Consider the following 23,888-nt stretch of genomic DNA (forward strand, 5'->3'; position numbering starts at 1 on the left):
AGCACACGAATCAGTCAATCTCAAGATATGCTATATAATATAATATATAACTTATATATTACCAATAAGGTTCAGATGGTGTCAAAATATTGCAATAAAACGTCGTAAACCACTATAAATAGACTATTGAATTGGATGAAATGACTACAACAACTGACTGCAGTAGCAGTTCCGATAGTTATTAGTTACAACTCTGTTGCTCGCTCATTTGTCCGAGCGTTTAAATGCCGAATATTTCTGTTTCTACAGAAATTGTAGCTCAATTCTATTTGTTCTCCGGTTTTATTGTGCAGGATTTCCCGAATTCAGGTAAAAATTATAAAAATATAGAAGTCTCCTACAAACGTTTATTATTAATAAACGTTTGTAGAGACTACTATATTTTAAAAATTGTGTATATTAATATGAGCAACCAAATTTTGATATAGCAGAGTAAGGTTATTGCTTGTTATCTTGTGTAAGGTCTACGAATTTGCCAGACATTCTTTTGTCGGGCTATTAAATAAAACCAGTAATTAATGAATAGTTTTCCTGATCAGCTCGATAATCTTAAATAGCTGATCTACCTCGCTTGTGAGTTATTTCGGGTAGCCTTAATGTTTTTAATAAAACCTTTCTTAGGTGAGCAGTGAGCAGTGAGCAGTTATTATTAAGTAAGCTATTATTAGTCTATTATTTCCCTTAACACTAATGATAAAGAACAACCGATAGCCAATTTAAATGCGGCCTCGCTTTGAGTTAGGCAAAATTCGATTGAACTTCCAGACCGGCTTAAAATTAACCCGGATTAATTACCATCCCGGTTATCAAACGTATCGATTAATCACTGATGATAGGGCGAAGTAACTATCCTTGTTATCGGGATTTAATTTTGAGCTGTGCGTAGCAATAAGTGCCTTTAGTCTAGTCGTGCTTGTGTACACAGTACATGGTAGACGGAAAGGATTTGACTTAAAGCTACCCGGACGCAGTAGCAGCTCTGTCAGGTCTACTTGTCAGGTCTACTTGAGCGTTTAGGGCGCCCAATTTCGAGTTCTAATGAGCGGCAGTATTTTGGAATTTATATATTATGCTCACGACTATCAAGCAATTTTCATACATCGTTTGAGGTTCTCTAAATATGTAGACCACTACGGTAAATTGTACTAATTCCTTTTGTTTTGTAGCTTTGCTAGACCATGAGACGGTTTATTGAGGAGCTTGTGGGGAGGAGGAACGGAAAAAAAAGATGAACTGTACATGAACAACAGGTATGTTCTCGATGATATGGTGTGATAGATTACAGTATAACATGCTTACCAATAACTTGCACTGATATGAAAATTATAAATTACAAGTCTCACTTAAGTTGGTGAGCGCAATTACAGGGACTAAAACAAGCAAGGTTGACCCCAACTTGGCTAAACATAGGTACACGGTTGTTTAGAAATAGAATGATATGCTGCTCTAAAATTGGGCTCGCCTACTTAAGCAAACCCTCGTGTGAGACCCTCGTGTGAGACCCTCGTAATTTATGATCAGTTATCTTAGTAAAAGGCCAATGAGTGCCTTTTTTAGTTTTCACCAGTCATTTGCTTTATTTCACTTTGACTGTCGAGAGCCGTGATGCTCCCTACTAAACATTACAATGTTAAAAACTCATGCTCGGCCTTCTGAACTATTCAGCAAACTTTTGGTGGTCACACCAAAATTGACATCACTACTGTATGACGTCACTACTTAGCTGTATGACGTCACTACTTAGCTGTATGACGTCACTACTTAGCTGTATGACGTCACTACTTAGCTGCATAACGTAACTACTCTATGACGTCACTACTGCATAACGTCACTACTGTATGACGTCACTACTAAGCGTTATTTTTGAAAGCAGGAGCGCATTTTGCGAGAAATATGAGAGGAATCATTCATGTAATAAATAAATAAACTAAAAAAGCCGAATAAAAGAGATAAATAACATTACCTCTCCTACGTTAGATCCCGTCAGAGACAAGCTATTGTTAGTTCCTACGCTGTCAACAGAAATAACATCCAGTCTGAAAATATGATATTTTCAAATTAATTTCCTGGGCATAATATAACAACTTGCTGTACTACTGGTTCTAAACGATAAAATAACAAAATTTAGATAAATACACGATGACAGCATTGTAACCATATTAATTAAATAAAAACAGCTGATTAAATTAATAGTCCTTATTAAGATTCAAAGGTGTCCTTTGGTTTCTATGCCGATGCACAGAAACGCGCGTGCACTACCGTCGCAAAGTTATTTTACTTGCAATTTCGACGACAACAATTTGCGTGGAGTGAAACGCAGATGACAGGCTTTCTAGTCATACTATAAAATTATTATATTATTTAATATTATTGATTGTCATAAAATCATGTTATTACATAATGATTAATTAATGTAATGCAAATTGGTCGTCACCATCGTCAATCCTCATGGAACGGGCGAATGTTTTGTTACTGTATATTAGACATTTTGTTCTAATCCATCGGCGTGGCTTTGTACTATAGCACACCTATAGTTAATCTAGTTCTTTCTATCCGGAGAATTGTCACTCTGTATCGTAGACTCTTCTAAAGAGAAGATCAATCAGATGGTCGTGGAACACTCTGTATTGCTCCAGCTCCCGAATGCCGAAGGAGTAACATTTTGATAGGCATTATTTTAAATGGATATTTTTAATGGCATTTTTATAGCTGCAAACCCTTCAGAATAGTTATTTTAAACGTACGTTTTTTAATGACATTTTGATGTTTTTAATAAAAACATCAAAATGTCATTAAAAAATATCCGTTTAAAATAATAATTTATTTTTGTACGACATTTTTTGCATCTAGCTCCGACGAAATTGTTAGGGTTTTGCTGATCATCGATTTGATAATTACGAGGTTAAAGACAGCAGACCACTAAAATTGGTTGTTGGAAATCTGAGCGTAAGTTTATAATGTCATGTCTATTGTCTAAATCAATTATCAAACCGCTGGTCATGGTCCCTCTTCAATATAATAAGATTTACATAATATAAATAATTTCAATTTTTCTTTTTGGTAATTGTTACCTGTTCAACGTATAAAAGTAGGACGTTTTGGATAGACTATCAAACTGGCGTCCCAAGTCATCCTTAGTCTTTACCACGAAAGAGGCGGTAAGACCCATGGGTAAAGTGTAGTAGGGATACTCCGATGAGCGCTTAATTCCTGAAGGAGCAGTAGATTCCTCGAGTAGTAGCGCGAAGGGCGTCTTGACCTGTGGAATGTTGAATGGGTCATAATAAAATTGAGCTTGGAAATATAATGCCCGTTAAAATAAGACGATTGGGAATTGCGCCATGATGGCAATAGGATAAATTGTTCTGTTAACACGTGACACAATTAATATATTTTTCCGGACCCAATGTCATTATGTTCTCACAGCCGTGTTGGGTTAGCCGAAATGAATTTTACAAATGTTTGTATACATTTTTCCCACTCCAGCTGCAGTAGGATAGTGTTATTGGCATTTTCCTAACTTTCGTTAGATTATGTTGTTTCATCGTAGATAGTTTGGTTGAACCTTACGAGACATATTTAAAAGGTACGATAGTCAGTGGTTTTCCGAAGAAAAAAAACACCATATTTTCGGACATTATTTTCCCTAAATTATTTTCTTTAATTATGACTTTATGGATCTACTATCTGGAGTCGATTTACTTATATCAATATAGTAAGTTATAAATACTAGAGCAGGAACCCGTATAACCCTAAAATGGTGTCAAGACTCAGTCAAGAGACTAAAATAATTATTACCTATTTAATTCGCGTTTTTGACACCACTTGGGGGTCCAAATTTTGGGCTCTAAAACTCTTATTCCTTGGCCAATTTTTTATTTTTTCATGCTGATTTGGAGGCCATCACAGCGAGCTCGTTACCTCAACGATGCAAAATTCATAGACCTCTAGAACTCTTGAAGGACAGAATTATCTTTTATGTCAAGGATTTAGAGTAGTGAGGTGCGTCTAGCAGACTGGGCCAACAATTCTCCCACTTCAATAATTCAAGGTACCAAGTTGCCTTCGCAAATCAGCTCTAAGCCATCAAATTTTATACAATGAGTCCCATGTCCAGGAACATAGCTTGTAACATATTTTAATGAGTGCGCACCATTTTCATTAGTTTAGCATTATATTAAGATGTGTCCCTCGTCCAATGCTGAGACCCAGAGCCGGCCACCTTTGGTAAAACCTTCATCCCTTAAATTAGCAAGTATATTAAATGTGCTGACCATGAGGCCGATGTCAAATGGGCTCAGTTTATAATAAATATAAAGCATTTGACCCAGTCAAAAAAGTTTCAGTTGTATATCTTTTACGGTTTTTGCAGAAAGTCGAATTAAAGTTGATGCCGTGGTGTCAGTAAAATGGCACGGATCCATCCATCCATCCATATATATCGTCTCGCTTTATATATATAGTAAGATGATTCATGACGGTTGGACACGTTCCATTAGAAGTCAGCAAGCTCTGCTACTATTTCATTTGCCACGGCGGTGAAATTTCGGGAGTGGTGGAGGATCATAACAAACACCAGCGGTCTCCCATTCCGTCTGGAGGATTGGAAGTGAAGTTACAACTAACTTTCGAGCTTGTATTGCGAAGGGGAGGCCTGCCTTCCGAGATCGCATTACAAAGGGGAACCCTCGAGTCCAAAATCGTATATCGAAGGGGTAGGTGCGAACTTCGAAAACCGAAAAAAATATTTTCGGCTCATAATGACCAGGGTAGCATGAAACACATGAGCAAAAGTAGTTTCCAAGAAAACTTTGAAAATTCATGACTTGGTTATGACATGATGGTAACCAGATCATATGACTGCATTTTCTGGAATAGGAAGTCTCGAGCATTCTCTAGGGAGGCCGTGGGTCCATTCATTTCGTCTAGTAGACAGAAGAGTACCATGTCAGGAATTGGAATAGTTGTTGTTGATGATGGCAACTGATAATACTCAACCAAAAACGAACGACTTATATACCACATTTAAATCGTAATCATTTATTTCATTGAGCAATATACTACGATACAATCAATGCTATTCGTAACTAATTATATCCGAGAGACCACATTCGAATCGTAATCAATAGTTTGATCCAGCAATTTACTGTCGGACTATCTGGATACTGCCCGGTGGAAGTCAATCCTCCAGGTCAAGTTTCTAGATAATTTCAGGATTAAAAACCTGAATATGATCGTACGGAAGGTCACAATAAATCCTCCGAAAGATTAATAGCACCCAGCAACAGCAGTGAGCGGCAGTCTGATGAATTACCTGTATGTTCATTGTTCAGTAGAATAGTCTGATGAATTACCTGTATGTTCAGAAGAATAGTCTGATTGACGTTGTGGTCCTCCAGTATATCTATCTTTAGAACCGCTACACCTAGTTTATCTGCATGCGCCGCTCCATCTGAAGGGAGGTATAGTGTTAGGAAGCAGGGACAAAAGGATTTCGCGATTATTTTGGCCAATTTTTACCCCCCCCCCCCGATACCACTATACATCAAATTTGTCGCAAATAATGGGAAAAATCGCGATTCCGTACATGCCGCGATTTCCTTTTGTCCCTGTTAGAAAGGGGACGCCTTTTGTAATGCTTACATTTTAAAAACTCTCAACTTAATCAAGTGATCAGTTAACTTGGCTGCTTACAGTCGCGTAATCAAACAAATGTGAGGGCGTGTGTCGTGTGACACGTTATTGCTTTATTGGTATTAGGGTTGGAGAGGTGAATTATTTAGAGGATTTAATTATCAAATTCTTCAATTTAAAAGAACTTTCTCAAATTATTTGCTGTATAATTATAGTAGCAACTAAATTATTTAAACACGTTAGCAGTTTGCTTAACTCGTCGATGTTACTTAACGAGTTTAAAAGCATCAGGTAAGTTTTACTTCTTCAGAAAACGTCATATGATCAACTTCCACAATCCATCGCTTCGGCCCCACTAAGCCTAAACAATAAACACAGAGGACAATTAATTGTTATTATTGTGCTAATACTTAAGTTTTAACATTAATACAATCACGCCATTCGTAACACTGTAAGCTTCACAGCTGACATAATCTCTGATGGTCTGATGAATGATTCATATAATGATGACTATAACACCACCTCCCTGGCGGCATCAACTGAGACAATTTAATTTCCTGGATCATAGAGAATTATATTGTATAATAATGATAAAGTAACACATTCAGCCTTGCTTGCTAACACAATATCTAATTGTCTGACAGCACACGACATCATACAACCTCGTGTATCAGACCACTTAATTTCTGTTTCGTGTCTCAAATCTGCGCTCAACAGCCACCAATACCACATCCTAAGATTCGTACTATTTCCGGAGTATTTTATGATGGCGGAGTCTTCCAAGCGGACAGCGGGGTTGAAAACCTCCTCTTTGCCACATATCAATCCTATTGCCAGTTACGACAGACGAGCTTCTTCAGCTTCGCTACTCAAAGCAAGAGGCAGGTAGGAAAGCTGATGATAGGTACTTAAGGTACTATAGGCACTATATAGAGTTGTATGTACCCTGCATCTATTTCAATTGGGGTCTCCCGAAATTATTATAACCATGTTTACAACTTTATCATTGTAAAATGAATTTGGAAATTTGTTTTGAAACACGGTCATTTTTTTCAGTAAATCGCGATCTAAATTCACATACACTAAACACACTGACCAACCATCTGCTTCACTTAATTTGGGATGAATGTTTTTAAATGAGATTAAAAGTAGATCCCATGACCCATTCAACACTTTCAGAAAAAGCCACAAAAATTTCCATGGTCCATCCAATCGAAACCAACCTCCCCCTCCCCTGCTCCCTTAATGAAAATCTAAGTGCATCCCAAAAAGTTAAACGCTTAAATTTGATAAACTTTGGTAACGCCTGTCTAGCTTTTTGGTAAACTAGTTAATTATAGTGTTTCCCAACTGTTGTCACAGTCCAAAGCGTGTTAGATCATCTTTCAACCTGGTCTAGAAGACTATGCTCTTTAGAATGCATTTGAAATTGTACCGTTAACATTTGACAGATTATTCAAATTTGTTGAAATCTATCGACAAAATTTAATGAATATTAGTTTGAGAAGAAATCGCATATAAGTTAAAAGAACTAGTTTTTTTAGTTTGTCAGTGATTTCTTAAGAATAGGTCAGATAAAGATACGTTCAGAGCGCTCCACATATAATTGACGCACCTTTATTAACAAAACCACTCATCACAGACACAAATAAAACTGTCTTATATTATTTGTGACGCAGCAGTCCTACATATCGTGCTTTCAATGAACACTGCAGTGATACCGAGTTTTGAACCTATTTCCGCTAGCCGCCTTCATTTTACAGCTATCCTATTTATTTCACAGCTGCCACATTTTAATGCGCTTCTAGTGCATTAAACTCCAGCCTACTGCACCACCAGCACCACATTTAATGGCACCCTGACGTCACAATGTGCTCCAAACCGGTGTAAAACTTTCCGTCTCAGCAAAATACCCACCATTTAGAATGTAGAAAATTTTACGGTACCACGTTGGAAGTGAGTTAAAGCCAGAGTAATTCATAAGACTGGATCAGTAACTGTGATATCAAGTTCAGGATCATTTATGTTCTTAAATTTCTATATGTATGAGTTTCGATTGCAATCGTTTCATCAGATAGTAATTCGCACGTGCAAGACGTTTTTGTAAAAATTGCCATGAATTGCCGAGTGCTAAGAGCACTATCTTGTTTCAGTTTAGCCGTGTACAATTTAAGTTTAACCTGCAAATCGGCATTATATTGACTGTAATTACAGTATGACGTTGCTAAGTAACTCTTTTGAAGGTGATACTAAATTCTGATTTGAGAAATTGGTTGAAAATTATAAAAGATTGCCGCGCCGGTTTGGTTAAATCTTTTTAAAGAATCAGCTATTCTCGTTTTTAAGTAGACGAATTTGTTTTAATATTAAAAGACTTCGTATGTCTGCGCGGACCGATGCGCCCTGAGTACGCACTCCGCGGCCCCTCCTTCTATGCATATTAGGGGTCGCATATTCCAATTCTTATGCGTACTAAATTTATCACATTTATAAGCTAACAGTAACAGTATTGGAATTTATGCCTCCTAGGATTTCCACTACAAAATCTGTAAGTCTAGGTAGGTATTCTAGTGTAAGTTATCCGTTTATCGCACGTGACAAGAGCGATCCTGGGATTTTAGCTTAACTTAACAGCCAAGAAACTACTCTAGGGGGGGGGGGGCAACGTTTTGTAGATTAAGGTAGATAAAAGTAGAATGTCATCCTTTTTTTTGCGAATTCTACTCTACTTTATTCTACGTTATCCTACTTTATTCTCCGTTGGCCCCCAAAGTTTTGTAGATTAAGGTAGATAAAAGAAGAATGTCATCCATTTTTTTGCGAATTCTACTCTACTTTATTCTACTTTATCCTACTTTATTCTACGTTGGCCCCCAAAATTTTTTAGATTAAGGTAGATAAAAGTAGAATGTTATCCATTTTTTTGCGCATTCTACTCTACTTTATTCTACTTTATTCTATGTTGGCCCCCAAAGTTTTGTAGATTAAGGTAGATAAAAGTAGAATGTCATCCATTTTTTTTGCGAATTCTACTCTACTTTATTCTACTTGCCCCCCCCCCCCCCCCCCTACTCTAGCTTGACAGGAAAAAATGCCAGCTTCGCGACAATGCGCTAGTGAGGGATGTTAATAATTCATGGTTAAGACTATGTAATGTTATGCAACTATTAATTCTGAGCTGAAATGGTGCAATAATTTAATAAATTTCTTCAAAATTCTCAATACTTTCGACATGCCATATATTATTATTATATAAGCTCTGGGTTGCAGTTGGTCACCAAAATGTCGATGAAATTTCACACGATATTTTTGCTCAAAGATATCAGGATATAATAGGTCACTTGATCTGATCTTATGATACCCCGGCCCTCTCTACTTATTTTGTAGACTTTTTAAATCCTACTACATCTGAACTTCAACATGCTGATTTACGTAGTTTGCACGATTACATTATTTTGACTCATACATAAGTGATCCCAATAGCATAGTAATAGCTAATGGTATCATCTCTATACTTAATGAGAATTTTGCGTGGAAATGTCGTGATTCTTGCAGCATTGTGATACTATTCATTATAACCAGATGATATATGCTAAACTCATTGCCATTAATATTATTGTCGATCATTTTCTTGGCTCGACTTTCAAAATCCATAATTTCAGTTTCGGTGTTCTTCTTTAAGCACGGATTTTACCCTTACCCCAAAATTCCAGACTGTTCCCAAGGACTACCACTTACTTACTTACTTTGATATGAATGAGGTTTAGCCAAAAGAGTCAGGGTCATAGTGAGAGTGATATATCACAATGATTATCAATGAATAAACTCAGCGAACTATTGTTAACAATAGGTGATGCAGTTGTAACGATTTAATTAGCACGGTGATAACTGATAAGCCTCAACAGCTGAGTGATACCTAATTTAGGTATCACTCAGCTGGTTGGCCTCATAATCAACGTAGACATGATGAATTTATTCATTAAATTAAAATTTGATAATCTCCATTGCATCGCCGAGAAGAACCTTGTTCGCAGAATTGTTATTTTTGCTGACGTAGATATTTGACGTAGTTAATGTTAAGATGCTAAAAACCCATTGTTTCATGAAATTGTATTTATTCTGAAACAATGTTAAAGGCCAATTAATCTTAACAGCGGATATGGTAACCAAATCAATTAGTATAAGTAGGACTGTAATTATGACTATAATTACATAAATGTAAGCATGTCATTGATAATACAGGTCAGATTATTCTTTAGACTGTAGCTAATGATCTCAAATCGATGCTAGATTCAACTACGTCACTAAATTATAAATTAGAGGGGCGTACGAGGGGTCAGGGTCCAGGTTAAATAGAAGAAAAGGGGGGAGGTGGAGCAGGACGTTGTGGACGGGACAACATCAGTATTCAGTATGTTACCAAGACCCATCAAGATTGGGGTTCGAACAGATGATACACGGCTCTTTGATCTGATAACACGATTAATGTCATTAAAAGCGAGATTATGTGGACTGGTCACCTGACAGTGAAGCCTCCTGCAATTATGCCTTATAGACATAACGTGACCCGTACTTTATGGGTATCGAATCTTAATTTAGTCACAAGAGCCAAGACCGCGTTTATTTTGCCCAGATCACAAAGCCCCTCCAGTGGGGACATGAGATGCTCTGGCTGATCTCGCGATGGTTTCCGATAACAAGGACTATACATTTTGAGTTTTAACGTCTACGTTCTAATTTTGGTAGTTGCGAAATTATTGGGTGTCTCCGCTTTGAGATTACTTTTTAGTAACATACCATTGCACTTAGGTTCTTCTTGATGATGTTTGACACTTCACACTTACATGCTTTAATGGTTGTACATTTGATGGGTGATAGTATTTTGGACACTTTATGACCGCAGACCGTATAACCCTGAGGCATTTAATCCAATTCTTTGCTACCCACGCATACGCTAAATACCATTACTCGGCAGAAAATGACACGGCAATTTGTTCTGGTTTTTTATTGACAAACATAGTAAAATGTTTTGCGGTCCCAGGCTCTGCTTTATTTCAAATTTTTGTAGTAATTAGTATAAACTATTTTTCCCACTCTTTGTCACTTTACAGTTATAAAGTTTACGAGTTTTTGTTCCGCATCATAATTTGACACTGTGACTATGTAGTCAACAATTAAATGTGGAATTTGGCTTTCCCTGTTGTTACTAATTTGAGCAGAACATTGACATTTAACATTTCCTTAATTCCCAAACATTTGTGTGCTAACAATTTGAGCGGGAGATTTGGACTTGTTTATTTGCCATTAATTTAATTAATTAATGAATAAATGCGAAAAAATTGGACGAGACTGCCGCCAAATTTTTGGGAACCAAGGCAATACGAATTTAATGTGACGAATGCCAATAGTACAGTGGCTCACTACAATTCATGCTAAGCCTAAACTAGTGTATGTAATATTTATATTACCAGTTCGATGAGGGTGCATCTCACTAATTATAATGGAACTTTGGGTTTCAGGTCACACTTTTGATAATTACTTACATGTGTTATTCTGTGTCGGTGTCACTATTATATCTGTGTCGGTGTCACTATTATATCTGTGTCGGTGTCACTATTATATCTGTGTCGGTGTCACTATTATATCTGTGTCGGTGTCACTATTATATCTGTGTCGGTGTCACTATTATATCTGTGTCGGTGTCACTATTATATCTGTGTCGGTGTCACTATTATATCTGTGTCGGTGTCACTATTATATCTGTGTCGGTGTCACTATTATATCTGTGTCGGTGTCACTATTATATCTGTGTCGGTGTCACTATTATATTCTGTGTCGGTGTCACTATTATATCTGTGTCGGTGTCACTATTATATTCTGTGTCGGTGTCACTATTATATCTGTGTTCACATTTTTGTCACCACTTCAATTTGGATACTCTGTAGTCTGTTGATACTTGATATAGCATTGTTGACTATTCAGAGGACATTGTAGTCGAGTCACGTGTAGCTATATGAAACAACTAAAATAATTGAGTCGATAGACCACATATTCCATAAGGTACATATTATGAACTGAATAAAATTTGAATAGACACTGACAACGACATTAAAGGGCTTGAAATTCGAAATTATTTGAAGCGAATTAAATCAAATAGTCTTCATCAGAGTAAGAAACATCCGGTAATTCGGTTATCTGTCGATGAACCGGGTATCAGTTGGCGCTGGGTTCGGGTACAATTGGGCATAGCCGGGGCAATCTGCCAACGCACGGTTGGGACACCGACAGATTACCGAATTACCTGACCATCTCACTTGTCGTCTAATGTCAATTCAGAGGGCTCACCTTTCTGTATAACGTGTATATATAGCCTCTCTCGTGTAAAGAAACATCAAAGTATGGTCTTTGTCAAGATTGGTGGATGACCAGTCGGTAAACTGTCACCATTAAAACAGTAAATTTGACAAAATACGAGGTTCTGGTATTAACCTTGCCTTTGAAGTGTGTTTCAAGACACCTAATTTTGCCACCCAGGCATGCGCCGAGACGACAGCAGAATTTGGTTTGAGATGATTGCAGCTTATTGTTATGAATCATTCGTAGCCTTCGATATTATACTTTCCAGCATGTTCGATGATAGTGGCACTTCCTAATACAATACAAATACAATAATCAGCCATCGGGCAGCTCTAATTTTATTAAATGGTATTGGTTGTACTTGTATCATTCATTTTTGTTGATACTTGACTCTGCTCTGTTACTTTTTTCTTGATTCGACAACTGTTCCTGTTATTAGTCTACGGAGATTTTAAAGATAAATCACAGCAATGTTTAACTCGAAATTTAATTTTCCAAGTACTTAATTGGTTTCGCTGATCAATTCCTAGCTAGTGTCACGATGGAGCTGAAAATCCTGGATGACACCATCGATCCTTTAGGGGTGTTTCTAGAAACGAATTCACATAAATTACCACGGTAAGAATCTGACTAGGACCTGGTCTGTTTGATTAGATCCACCGTCTTCATGGTTCAATCCAACCAATATTTTACAGCTAACTAAAAAACAGATGGACTCCAGATCCACATATAAAACAAACTAGCTTTTGCTTTTCACAATTAATACAGACCTGTATGGACAGTGATGACCCCATCTCCTTGAAGTAGGGAGTAATGCACGGTGTGAGAGTGGTCCTTGTTAGTCCTGATGTTGTAGACTGAACCTGGTCCTAAAATCAGGTCTGGAATGTCTGGGCCAGCTGGGGCGACCAGCACCGCTTTTCTTATCACCTGACGAAATTAAAAGGGATTCGTCAAATTTTAGATTTCACTGATCACTCAGCTTAGGTTTCGGTAGGAGGGCAATAGAATGCAAACCGAATCTATCAAATTCGACGTTTACATGAAGAAAAAAAAAACTCACTTGAATTGAGATAGAATCAGAAAGTGCAATGACGTCTCCGTTAGAATCAGTGTACGTTGCGGTGGCGCTGATAACAGTTATCCCTTGCTCCAACCCTTTAGCCGAAACAGCAAACTGTTTCTCGTCTTCTACCGTGTACCCCGACTGGAATTAAGATAGAAATTTAGGATTATTACGACCTTTATTGGAAGAAAAAACTAACTGAAAATTTCTTACAGATTATTTTTCTTTCGACCAATTTTTTAATTTACATTTCTAATTCTGGTTATTAAATGAGGGAATGATCATGTTTCTTTTCAGGGTACACAGCCTCCGACTGGATAGCAGATCAGACAGAGGAAGTTTCAACAGGCAGACGAGCTCTCAGAGTACGTTTAGTGTACAGAGCTTATCTAGTATTGGTAAGTAAGATAACACAGAATTTTGTGGTTTTAATATGTAAAAGAATGATAATGAAACCAATAAATACAGGGAATTTTCTGGACAGAAAAAAAAAACAAACAATGCATAATTGAAATTTGCTTGGTGATCTAAAATCTTATAAAATGTCGAAAATCTTACAAAATAACGTCAACGATAACTCAATGCCCTGCAATCATCTGATTCACGAAATTTTTGTTTAAAAGTTCAAATCGCTGCATTCCATTTAAGTCTGACACACAGTCATGGTGCGGAGAATTAAAACCACATTGCGACTTGGTCTGTGTTTCGTTCTCGAATAACTCGACCATTGAGATCGTTGTCCGACATTCCTTTTCTTGCTGAAGATGATGCTGGGAATTGCTGAGTAAATTACTTATGAAATCGTTAATTACTGGAACAACCTCTCGCTTAGTTGTTTTTTGCTTCAGATTCTCGTTTGTGGCCGTTCTGAGTATCATCAAGTTCTCTGCAATCTTATGACCCAATTCATTGATGGGATCAATGGAAGGTGCGGATGGTGAAATTGAAAGCATAGATCGTGTTTGGGCAATCATTAGTTGACTGTCATTTCCTTCAAGCTCGCTAGCATTTTCTTCTGCGACTGACGATATCGAGCTAGGTAGAAAAGTAGGAATAAGAGGAGGCAAGATTTTCCCTGATAATACCGATTTTGTCAAAGCTTTGTTATCAGCTGCCATCAATTCAAGACTATCAGTCGGAGCAATATGTGAAAGTGTAGGTTCATTTGAGTCATATCGTGACAAGTAACTTGAATTTGCCACGGTTTTCTCCATCAAAGTTAAAGGTGGTGGATACATACTCGGCAATTCACGTTCTTCAGGCGTGTTGACTACATGGACAGGTGGATAAAAGCAACTCACAGTTTCATACTGAAAGCAATAAACAGGATATCGGTAACGTTTGAAATCGGTAGAATATTTTGCAGGTTCCCTTTCAGATCGTGGTATAAGAGGTCTCATTTCAGCTTCAAGTTCAATGTCACAAAGATCTACACTACTGCTCTCCGATTTAGAATCGACGACGAATGCAGATAACGATATAACATCCGTTTTGAGCTCATCATATAGGTTTTGGTAGTGACTCGAAGACGAAAATGGATTCGACAACTTGACGTCTGGAATAACTGGATTGGGTACACTAAATCCACATCCCATCTTTAAGGCTTACAAAAGAACACGCGACGAATATATTATGAAAATGGGACAAGTTTTAGGTTCATATTCATCAGAGCTCCTTCATAAATTGAGTTGTAAATTTTAAGTAAGTAAATTTAAGTCGGTAAATTTTAAGTAAAAAGTGTAGACAATTTAAACCGATATAATATGCAGATTGCTTCGATAAGATTACTGAATATTATAGAAATGAAAATCTTGCCTATATCAGTTTATGAGGAACTGTTTGATATCCCGCGCGAATAGTAAACGCACGCTCGTGTAAACAATGCAAGAAGTAAACGAACATACCAGTCGGAAGCGATTGCGCGCAGCAACAATAGAATGATGATCGAATCATATACACGTGCTAATAAGATGCACGCGCGCAGCATTTTGGCGACTGGCGGGCGACATCTGAAATCAATGCCGAATTGCACTTTGCAGTGAACCGACAACCATAGTGACATAGTCATAGATTAGTCCATACTTCATCTAAGAATAAACGACTTCACTTAATAGGGGAACGAATTACAAGCGGAGCTCAGCAAATAGGAGTCGCACTAAAAGAGACAGGAGTTGCTTTTAAAGATTCAAGTAAGTTTAAATTCATAAACTGACACTAAGATGCAGATACAGTTAATTTCAAATCTTTGCGCCGATTAATAAGAAAATATTTGTAGTGTTTAGCTTGAGGTTGAAATGCACTGTTTCAGGTGCTAGGCGACTATCAGAGAGTAAAAAGATCATTGGAAATGGCATTGGTTGCATCCGACAAATTTCAGAGGACAAGGTAATCTTAGAATAAAATCACACAATTTAAATTTTTAGCTGTGGTAGTTTTTAGTTGTATTTATGGGGGGGGGGGGGGGGGGGGGCAACCATATTAAAGTATATTAAAATGTAGGATTTTTCCCGATTTTGACCCGGGGATATACTTTAATATACTTTAATATACCTACAATATACTTTAATATATCCCTATCTCCTTGGAGGCCTACATCAAAAATTGTTGCCCAAAATAAGCTTGAAATGCAATTCTTAATCGATTCCAAAAATTTCTTGAAAAAATATTGAAAACTGATGGAGTTATTTCAATTTTAATGAAGTCATTTTGGCTAGTATTCCGAACCGAGATATTATGTGCAATTTTCCCAATTTTGTTCATGGAGGTCTTTTTACTTAGTATCCACTACATTCAACAAACACTGAGTTATATCTTTCACATAGAATTAGTCTCATTAAAAAATATTGAAATTTTATCGAATTTGGGCAAAAGCGAATTTGGGCAAAAGCGTATGCCCAAATATGGGCATATTTTTTAAAGCTCATAGCTCAGCCAATTTTTGACCAATCTGGATGGAAATTCATGTACTAGTCCTAAAACAGGCTTATCTTGCGAATCTGAGTGAAAAATATAGTTCATCATGTAAATCTTAACGAAGAATATAAATCTTCTAATTGTAGGTATATTAAAGTATATTAAAATGTAGGATTTTTTCCGATTTTGACCCGGGGATATACTTTAATATACTTTAATATGGTTGGCCCCCCCCCCCCCCCCCCCCCCATTTATTGTTTGTTTCGATTTTTGTCACAATTTTAAACCTTGCTAATTAAGAGCCTGTTATGGCCAGATTAAGGACATGGCCGCTTTACACTAACATAATGACCACTGCTCGATTTAACCCAGCTTGCTGGTCTATGGCTCACTGCTCTCTGAGAGATAGAAGTGAAAATAAATGAGCGCTGAAGGAATGATGAATGACGCGCCGGGTTACCTGGGGTTCCCAGGCTATAATTGATAATGTTCATAAGCAATAGTGAATAGAGATTCGGCGGAATGACAGGCTGAGCGCCGCCCAGTAACGCACCGGGTAATTCTCGATTAGGTTCTAAAATCTAATCTCTGAAGCTTCTGTCCTCAACATTTGGAGACAATAACGACAAATAATCAAGATATTTCAGTACTGGTTCGGTGAGGTAGCTTGTACCGAAGCTCGGGCGTTTGTTGATACCAAGCCCATAAGACATTACCCAACAATTGAAGAGGAATATGATCCCAGATATCCTGGCGCTCATCTAGCACTGTGAGTTGTGTTTGTATAATTTTTGTATAATTTGTTTCTGTCAGTAAACACATTGACTACTAGAAGCCTTCGCGCCAATGTTGCCTGTCGGTCAGTTTTCTTGTTTGTATTTGTGATTCGGGTCCGTTTGCCGTATAATCATTCACATTTCACAGTTTTATTCTGTACGTAATTAAGGTACGTAGACTAAGAGTAAATTTGGTAGCTGTTTGGGTTTTGAGTGATATTATGGTACCGCTTTAGATTCGTACATTTTCATTGGTACTTCAGTATGAGGTAATACTTGGGAGAGCACGTGATAAAGTACATCCCATCATTTTACTTCGATAATTTTCATGTCAGTGACCAGCTGGCGCTGCTGTCAACGGTTAGGTGCAAATTTATGTCTATTAGAGTATAAGTTAAATCAGTGATTCATATTTCACGGGCGACAGAACAGGTGACATGCACACCCGAAATAGCTCAACCATTTCCTCGGTTTACTAAAGCAGCTCAATTTGATCATCTTCCGGTCACCTTGTGATAAAGACTGTTGAGCTGGATTTTATCTGAACTGGATGTCCACGTGAACACTATTCCAGTAACACTGGCGAATGTAAAGGGACTAAGCCCATCTGAACCTGAAAAATTGAAAAATTGTTAAACAGAAGCAACAATTTAACTGAGATGTGATGTTCATCGGCCATGAACCGGACAGCTTTACGCGCCACGGATATTTTTATTTCTGATCACAGATCAAGGAGTTAGACATGCGAACAATATCGCTTTAATAGCCAGTTAAATCATATAAGTACGAGATCCTATCGATGATAAGACTCTTTGTAATTAGCAAATGTTTACCAAACGCCACCACTGCACTCACCCCATACTGTGAGAGGAATCTCTGAACTCTCAATGATATAGGTACTCGGGGCTTGTATCTCGATACCTTTCAGCTTGATAACTTCCACCGATACTGCAGCCTGTAAAAGTGTGATATTTTTATTTTTTTTTTTTAATTTATTTTTTTGTTTGATATGTTTACAGGGTTGATCGTTTGATGGTATCATAAATCACGATTTAAAAAGTCTGGATAAAAGTAGAGTAAACATCTTCTATAAGGTTGACCTTGCTATAGATCACGTCACTGTCACTGCGAACTCCGATACACTTCCCCACAACTTCAACACTTCCTTCCACCACTCCTGCAGAATGGAGCCAGATATGTCAAATAGTTTCTTTTACTAACGTTATAATGATAAATATAACGTTAGTTATTTACTAAACTCACAATACTCTAAGTTATTAAATAAGCAGTGCTCCAGAATAAGGAGTACTCTAAAGTACCGGTTACAAGAGCTCGCTGGTTAATGGTGGCTGTGGTTGTGTTGAGAGAGGAGAATTCCAAAGAACTGTCATGTTGGGGACCTCCGCTGTATCGTAGCTATCATGGTAGAGAGACAAATGTTAAGATTGTACCGTATTTAGATTGTACAGAATATGCAATATTGAGAATAAATTGCCAAAAATTATTATTCAAAACGCTAATTTTTTCGTTTGTGGGACGACGATTAGAAAACATTTTACACTGTGTTGTATTTGAAAAAATACAGATGTGAGAGATTCAGAGGCATAAGCTCAAAATGTACGATGCGAACAAACTAGACGAAAAAACTAGACGAACAAACTAGACGAACAAACTAGACGAACAAACTAGACGAACAAACTAGACGAACAAAGTACAAACTGACCTGAAAGACGGCTCCCTCCACCAGAACAAGGGGAGAAGGAGAGAGAAGAAGAGGCGGGAAGACAGTGATAGAGAGAAGGTTAGAGTCTACGTTGGTACTGCCACTAACACTGAACTGCACTGTGGACGTACCCAGAGAGATACCCCTTACTCTGACAGTGGATTATTAAGTTTAGGATAGGAATCTGACTGTTGCGTTGCAAGAGGATTAAAATATTGTTAAATTGCTTTTGTTTGTGTCGTGCTATGATTGAAATCGTCTTGTAAGTTAGAAAATTAGCTAGTTTAAACTAAAACTCACTGGTACAAAGTGCAGAATTCATCACAAGAAGTCTGGTCCTCTGCCGAGTGTATCGAGATATGAGGATCTGGTGAGATCTGGTGCCGGAGATCAAGCTTAGGAAATACTGCCGATGATATCTTCCTGATAATACAATCAGCGTAAATAATTATGGAATTGTTCATGATTGGGGGACTGGTCCGTAGTACCAGCCAATGTTTACTCAAAAGTAATATATAATTGAAATAAGTTAAATATTCATCCCCGAGGGGCACGCAGATTATAAATGTGATGTTATCTATTAAAACTATTCGATTAAAATTTTATTGGTCGAGTCGACTGGCCCTGATCTGCAAACATATTTGATATTGGTAACTTTATGATGCTGCCTCACCGCAATTAGGTGTGTTATCAGTGAAGATATGCGCTATGTGGCAGTGAAATAAGGAATGTGCTGTTAGAATGGCAGGTGGTTAGAAATGTTGTCCTGATTCAGATTGTTTAATTTGAGCTGTATGAGTTTGGTTTTGAGTGATTATTGACTATGTTCTTTGTGATTTACGTAATCCAGGTAGGTTGTGGAGTAAAAATGGTGGCCATTCGTCGTTGCAGCCAGCACTTTGCAAGTCTAGTAGTACTTTTTTTGACGAATTCTTATATATGTTGATAGAAAATATACTGGATGGGCATGTAATGCGAGTGTTATGCTCTGAAATAGCGAGCATTGGGCCTTTATAAAAGATGCTAGATCTCAGGTCAGTCTGTGAGTAAATTGATAACCAGTCTAAGTTTTGTTCGTGTGTCGTTCCTTGTTTGGGTGTGATTATAACGGTAACAATCTAATTGTACCAAACACTAAAATATCCTGTCATTTTGTATCATTCATAATATGGATTAATAACATATACAGGGTGTTTCAAAAATAATGTCCTGATTTTAAAAAACAATAAAATTTTTGCTCCTTTATAAAAGTTTATTGTTTTTTAAAATCAGGACATTATTTTTGAAACACCCTGTAGTTTAATCCAAGTAAAGGTAACCTGTTGTTAGAGTCGATGACTGAGAGGCTGAGAAGAGCGGAGCTGTGTATCTCCAACTGAGATACGGTTCTTATCACCACTTCGGCTGGTCCGGTCACGTGAACGTTACATCTGAGGCGATGTTTCAGGCATGACTTCTTTTTGTTAGTTCAGTTCGTTTTCAATTTTAATCTTAATCTTAATTTTCAGTACGTTTTACCTAACAATATCATTTTTTAGCTAGCAGAATGGTTTTCAGAGGGCATTAATGAAATGTAATATGAGCTGGTCCCAAGTCCAGACGCCATTTTATTCTTTGTAATTTTCAATAACCCTGTCTAGTCATTGACTACTGATTTAGGTTTAGATAGTTATGGCTAAAAAGCAGTGATAAGAAAACGTTAAGTCGTAGTAAAGTTATTATTAAATCATATTAAAGTCATAATAAAAACGTCTTTAAGTGATAAGATGTAAACCGTGCGGCTTGTTGGGGTAAGCAGAGATCTTGCACGGTCAATGTGGTCACTCCTTGTAGATGCGGGGTCATCTGAAAATGTGATTCAACTAAATTGATTATGATTAATAGCCCAGCTATCTCCATTAAAATAGTTTTATCGTAAGTGGTAGACAGTATTTAACGCAATCTGAGGACAGCTTATAAAGCAGGAGAAATGCGGCAACATTTTTCTAAATTCCTCGTAAAACTATTATCTGAGAAACTCATCTGAGAAACTCACAAGAATGGGAGAAGAATCACCAGCAGACATGTTGACCACACCCGGACTGTTGACAGTGGAGGAGTAGGTCCCAGACCCTCCACTTACTGTTACCTCTCTGGAACCTAGGGGAAGATTTACAGGGTGTTACACTCTGATACATGGTGTTACAGGGTGTTACACTCTGATACATGGTGTTACAGTCTGATACATGGTATTACATGGTGTTACAGTCTGATACATGGTGTTACACTCTGATACATGGTGTTACAGGGTGTTACACTCTGATACATGGTGTTACAGGGTGTTACACTCTGATACATGGTGTTACAGGGTGTTACACTCTGATACATGGTGTTACAGGGTGTTACACTCTGATACATGGTGTTACATGGTGTTACACTCTGATACATGGTGATACAGGGTGTTACACTCTGATACAGGGTGAATGGTGATACAGGGTGTTACACTCTGATTCATGGTGTTACACTCTGATACATGGTGATACAGGGTGTTACACTCTGATACATGGTGTTACACTCTGATACATGGTGTTACAGGGTGTTACACTCTGATACATGGTGTTACAGGGTGTTACACTCTGATACATGGTGTTACATGGTGTTACACTCTGATACATGGTGATACAGGGTGTTACACTCTGATACAGGGTGAATGGTGATACAGGGTGTTACACTCTGATTCATGGTGTTACACTCTGATACAGGGTGAATGGTGATACAGGGTGTTACACTCTGATACATGGTGATACAGGGTGTTACACTCTGATACAGGGTGAATGGTGATACAGGGTGTTACACTCTGATACAGGGTGTTACACTCTGATACAGGGTGTTACACTCTGATACAGGGTGTTACACTCTGATACATGGTGTTACACTCTGATACATGGTGTTACACTCTGATACAGTGTGTTACAGGGTGTTACACTCTGATACATGGTGATACATGGTGTTACACTCTGATACATGGTGATACAGGGTGTTACACTCTGATACATGGTGATAAATGGTGTTACACTCTGATACATGGTGTTACATGGTTTTACACTCTGATACATGGTGATACATGGTGTTACACTCTGATACATGGTGTTACATGGTGTTACACTCTGATACATGGTGTTACATGGTGTTACACTCTGATACATGGTGTTACAGTCTGATACATGGTATTACATGGTGTTACAGTCTGATACATGGTGTTACACTCTGATACATGGTGTTACAGGGTGTTACACTCTGATACATGGTGTTACAGGGTGTTACACTCTGATACATGGTGTTACAGGGTGTTACACTCTGATACATGGTGTTACAGGGTGTTACACTCTGATACATGGTGTTACATGGTGTTACACTCTGATACATGGTGATACAGGGTGTTACACTCTGATACAGGGTGAATGGTGATACAGGGTGTTACACTCTGATTCATGGTGTTACACTCTGATACATGGTGATACAGGGTGTTACACTCTGATACATGGTGTTACACTCTGATACATGGTGTTACAGGGTGTTACACTCTGATACATGGTGTTACATGGTGTTACACTCTGATACATGGTGATACAGGGTGTTACACTCTGATACAGGGTGAATGGTGATACAGGGTGTTACACTCTGATTCATGGTGTTACACTCTGATACAGGGTGAATGGTGATACAGGGTGTTACACTCTGATACATGGTGATACAGGGTGTTACACTCTGATACAGGGTGAATGGTGATACAGGGTGTTACACTCTGATACAGGGTGTTACACTCTGATACAGGGTGTTACACTCTGATACATGGTGTTACACTCTGATACATGGTGTTACACTCTGATACAGTGTGTTACAGGGTGTTACACTCTGATACATGGTGATACATGGTGTTACACTCTGATACATGGTGATACAGGGTGTTACACTCTGATACATGGTGATAAATGGTGTTACACTCTGATACATGGTGTTACATGGTTTTACACTCTGATACATGGTGATACATGGTGTTACACTCTGATACATGGCGTTACATGGTGTTACACTCTGATACATGGTGTTACATGGTGTTACACTCTGATACATGGTGATACAGGGTGTTACACTCTGATACATGGTGTTACATGGTGTTACACTCTGATACATGGTGTTACACTTTGATACATGGTGTTACAGGGTGTTAGACTCTGATACATGGTGATACAGGGTGTTACACTCTGATACATGGTGTTACATGGTGTTACACTCTGATACATGGTGTTACACTCTGATACATGGTGATACAGGGTGTTACACTCTGATACATGGTGTTACATGGTGTAACACTCTGATGCATGGTGATACAGGGTGTTACACTCTGATACATGGTGATACAGGGTGTTACACTCTGATACATGGTGATACAGGGTGTTACACTCTGATACATGGTGATACATGGTGTTACACTCTGATACATGGTGTTACATGGTGTTACACTCTGATACATGGTGTTACATGGTGTTACACTCTGATACATGGTGATACAGGGTGTTACACTCTGATACATGGTGTTACACTCTGATACATGGTGATACAGGGTGTTACACTCTGATACATGGTGTTACACTCTGATACATGGTGATACATGGTGTTACACTCTGATACATGGTGATTCAGGGTGTTACACTCTGATCATGATACATGGTGTTACAGGGTGTTACAGGGTGACTGGGTCTTATAGGGTGTGAACATGTGTTACAAGAATGACTGAATGATTGTGGCATGAGGAATTTCGAGTCGTTCGAACCACTTATCAGTTTTCATCAACAGATTATATTATTATACCAAATATGAAACTGATTATTGATAAGAAAATGTGAAAGAAGAAAGATAATAAAAATATACCTTCTTCGTAGTTGAACATGGTGAGGGAAGTTGGTTCTATGCTGAGTTCGTTAACCAACTTAAACCGAACACTTTCCGATAATCCAGATTCTGAAATAAAGGGATAAGCAATAGCAAACAAAATGTGTTTATGTTGAGAGTTAATGTTATCTATTTTTATCATCAATCAAGATTAGCGGTTTGAAAATCAGTTTACCCAGTTCAGTGGTCATATCCCCGATCAAGTACACCTCATCATACTGATCCACCGTAACAGAAAGCTCCACACTCCCAATACTCTCCAGGAGATGGGACACTAAGGTAGATTGGCTTGTTTCTATCCCTGAGGCTGACTCTACGTCTACTGTCAACCTGAGAGTATGTTTCTATCAGGAGATGAGACACTAAGGTAGATTGACTTGTTTCTATCCCTGAGGCTGACTCTACGTCTACTGTCAACCTGAGAGTATGTTTCTATCAGGAGATGAGACACTAAGGTAGATTGACTTGTTTCTATCCCTGAGGCTGA

General features: G+C 37.9%; 1 protein-coding gene across 1 annotated transcript in view; it reads right to left on the bottom strand.

Annotated features, from left to right (window-relative positions):
- Positions 1 to 23,888, bottom strand: part of LOC134819373 (nuclear pore membrane glycoprotein 210-like) — a 92,415-nt gene that overhangs the window by 48,863 nt on the left and 19,664 nt on the right. Inside the window, exons 18-33 of the mRNA XM_063829304.1 lie at positions 23,577 to 23,731; positions 23,381 to 23,470; positions 20,505 to 20,608; positions 20,244 to 20,314; positions 19,789 to 19,899; positions 18,770 to 18,892; positions 18,470 to 18,620; positions 18,066 to 18,162; positions 17,847 to 17,923; positions 17,602 to 17,701; positions 17,256 to 17,359; positions 13,055 to 13,198; positions 12,762 to 12,921; positions 5,355 to 5,452; positions 3,072 to 3,259; positions 1,964 to 2,036 (exon numbers count right to left, since the gene is read on the bottom strand). Of these exons, the coding sequence (XP_063685374.1) occupies positions 1,964 to 2,036; positions 3,072 to 3,259; positions 5,355 to 5,452; positions 12,762 to 12,921; positions 13,055 to 13,198; positions 17,256 to 17,359; positions 17,602 to 17,701; positions 17,847 to 17,923; positions 18,066 to 18,162; positions 18,470 to 18,620; positions 18,770 to 18,892; positions 19,789 to 19,899; positions 20,244 to 20,314; positions 20,505 to 20,608; positions 23,381 to 23,470; positions 23,577 to 23,731 (1,846 nt within the window). The remainder of the gene's footprint in view (positions 1 to 1,963; positions 2,037 to 3,071; positions 3,260 to 5,354; positions 5,453 to 12,761; positions 12,922 to 13,054; positions 13,199 to 17,255; positions 17,360 to 17,601; positions 17,702 to 17,846; positions 17,924 to 18,065; positions 18,163 to 18,469; positions 18,621 to 18,769; positions 18,893 to 19,788; positions 19,900 to 20,243; positions 20,315 to 20,504; positions 20,609 to 23,380; positions 23,471 to 23,576; positions 23,732 to 23,888) is intronic.

The sequence above is a fragment of the Bolinopsis microptera genome, chromosome 8, assembly GCF_026151205.1.
Source record: "Bolinopsis microptera isolate Bmic1 chromosome 8, MBARI_Bmic_1.0, whole genome shotgun sequence".
Lineage (NCBI taxonomy): Eukaryota > Metazoa > Ctenophora > Tentaculata > Lobata > Bolinopsidae > Bolinopsis > Bolinopsis microptera.